Source organism: Nanorana parkeri, unplaced genomic scaffold, assembly GCF_000935625.1.
Source record: "Nanorana parkeri isolate BGI_ZX_2015 unplaced genomic scaffold, ASM93562v1 scaffold3602, whole genome shotgun sequence".
Classification (NCBI taxonomy): domain Eukaryota; kingdom Metazoa; phylum Chordata; class Amphibia; order Anura; family Dicroglossidae; genus Nanorana; species Nanorana parkeri.
Window position 1 is genome coordinate 14,750 of NW_017309870.1, and position 2,772 is coordinate 17,521.

General features: G+C 47.1%; 1 protein-coding gene across 1 annotated transcript in view; it reads left to right on the top strand.

Moving 5' to 3' along the window:
• ZNF148 (zinc finger protein 148) overlaps positions 1 to 2,772 on the top strand; it is a 14,798-nt gene that overhangs the window by 4,446 nt on the left and 7,580 nt on the right. Inside the window, exons 4-6 of the mRNA XM_018575170.1 lie at positions 58 to 181; positions 1,589 to 1,672; positions 1,755 to 1,873. Of these exons, the coding sequence (XP_018430672.1) occupies positions 58 to 181; positions 1,589 to 1,672; positions 1,755 to 1,873 (327 nt within the window). The remainder of the gene's footprint in view (positions 1 to 57; positions 182 to 1,588; positions 1,673 to 1,754; positions 1,874 to 2,772) is intronic.

Below are 2,772 nucleotides of genomic sequence, written 5' to 3' on the forward strand. Positions count from 1 at the left end.
AGTCTCATCATCTGTAAAGTTTGATAGCCTTGTGTTGTGGGTTTGCTTCATCACCAGATCCTGACCATCAACGAGGACGGTTCCCTGGGACTGAAAATCCCCAAGTGTCACGTGTGCGAGCATTGCAACGCGGCCTTCAGAACCAACTACCACCTGCAGAGACACGTCTTCATCCATACAGGTGACCCCTTGCTGAGCGCGCCTGTGTGCACACATCATACCGGCTCTCCCAGAAATATGTAGATAGGTTATTTTCTTGTTTTAGATGGACTAGCAAAAGGTTAGACCCCCTTTAGGGGTTTTGTCTCTGTATGCATCCCATAGGAAATAGTTATTTTCTCTTCCTGTACCAGGAGACACAACAGGAAGTGAGTAAATCTCTGGAGCTATTATGTCCCCATTGGAAGATTTCTCATCACTTCCTGTCCTAGTTGTCAAATTCAATTCCAATTGACCTTTTTTGCTGGATTATTCTTAATAAACGGGAACGTCTGCCCAATGAATCCAGCAATGTTCTGGTACAACGTGGCTGTCACTGCCTGGTTCTCGCTGCCTGCCCCCTGATTATGTAAGAGGGGTAGATTGCAGGGCAGGGGCAAATTGTAACAATAATGCAGGATTCACTGGGCAGGTGAGAATGTGTGACGTGAGTATCCCAGGAGGCTGTGCGCAATGAGGGGGGTGAGAAGTCAAAATTGCTGTGATTGTGTGAAAGTTATTGGGGGGGTTGAGTATTAATTTAACTGGAAGATGATGAAGACTGTAAGAAGTGAACAATGTTACTTTGTATCTCTCTATCTCCCCTTTGATCAATGTCTATAACCAATGTTACTTTGTATCTCTCTATCTCCCTCTGATCAATGTTTATAAACAATGTTACTTTGTATCTCTCTATCTCCCTCTGATCAATGTTTATAAACAATGTTACTTTGTATCTCTCTATCTCCCTCTGATCAATGTCTATAAACAATGTTACTTTGTATCTCTATCTCCTCTGATCAATGTCTATAAACAATGTTACTTTGTATCTCTCTATCTCCCTCTGATCAATGTTTATAAACAATGTTACTTTGTATCTCTCTATCTCCCTCTGATCAATGTTTATAAACAATGTTACTTTGTATCTCTCTATCTCCCCCTCTGATCAATGTTTATAAACAATGTTACTTTGTATCTCTCTATCTCCCTCTGATTAATGCTCCAACCGAAAAGCAAAATTCAGGAACTGCCAATCGATTGATAAAATAGTTCAGACCTCTTTTTGATCCGGGGTCCCTGCTTGGGGAAAGCTCTTCAGTTCTTCTCAGGCTGTTGCTCCTCCTTTAGTTTTCTCTTTGGGGTAGTAGTATCTGCACTGGTAATGCCCATCCTGACCTCTGTGTCCCTCTTATGTGTTACCCCAGTTGGACTACCACTTAGCATCCACAGTAAGCCTGATTTCAGCTTTCACCTCAGTACAAATACAGATTTCAGCTAATTACACTGGCTGTATGGAGAAAAGTTTTCTTGTATTGTGAAAGAACTCGGACTGGTAGTTGGATAAAAGCTTCACATGTAATCTGTGTTTCTGATCTTTCTTGTTTTCCAGGTGAGAAGCCGTTCCAGTGCGCTCAGTGTGACATGCGTTTCATCCAGAAGTATCTGCTGCAGCGGCATGAGAAGATTCACACAGGTGAGCCGGGCAGCTGATGGGGGTGATAGTCCATCTGTAGTCCTGGAATTCTTTATGTAATATAAATGAATATCTCTTCCAGGAGAGAAGCCTTTCCACTGCGATGAGTGCGGCATGCGCTTCATCCAGAAATATCACATGGAGAGACACAAGAGGACGCACAGCGGAGAGAAACCGTACCAGTGCGAGTACTGCCTGCAGGTGTGTTCATCCATCCAGAGTGCACTGATACCCGTCTACGGGGGCGCCGTGTTATTACCCGTCTACGGGGGCGCCGTGTTATTACCCGTCTACGGGGGCGCCGTGTTATTACCCGTCTACGGGGGCGCCGTGTTATTACCCGTCTACGGGGGCGCCGTGTTATTACCCGTCTACGGGGGCGCCGTGTTATTACCCATCTACGGGGGCGCCGTATTATTACCCGTCTACGGGGGCGCCGTGTTATTACCCGTCTACGGGGATGCCGTGTTATTACCCGTCTACGCGGATGCCGTATTTTTACCCGTCTACGCGGATGCCGTATTTTTACCCGTCTACGGGGGCACCATGTTATTACCCGTCTACTGGGAGGCCATATCATTACCCTGTACGTGGGTGCCATGTTATTACCCGTGTATGGGTATAGTACATTCCCTCAGGCCCCACCTCCCCGGGTGGAATACATACACAGCGCTTTAATTCCTCCTGTATATACACGTGGGACGGATTTCCATAGAAAGAGATTTCCTTTTCACTTTACATACACTTGAAGTCTGAATTCGGGCCTTCCCCTCAGGACTTCAGTTCCTCCAATCACGGAGGCTGAGCATCACATGTGGGCGGTGCCTAGGGTGAGCTGCATGCAATTATAGTCTGCCTAGGAACACCCACCCATCAAGGTATATTTGCATCTCCACGTGCCGAACCCGTCAGTAAGCTGACAGCGCCACAGCGCCAATCACAGGTACTGAGACATTATCCCGGTCCGTAGCTGCAGAGATCGGGATATGTCTCAGTGCACGTGATTGGCGCTGTCTGCTTCCTGGCGGGCTCGGCACGTGGAGCTGCGAACACGCCCGAGCCCATCACTATTCATTAGGTGGCTCCGTGGGATGTCCCCC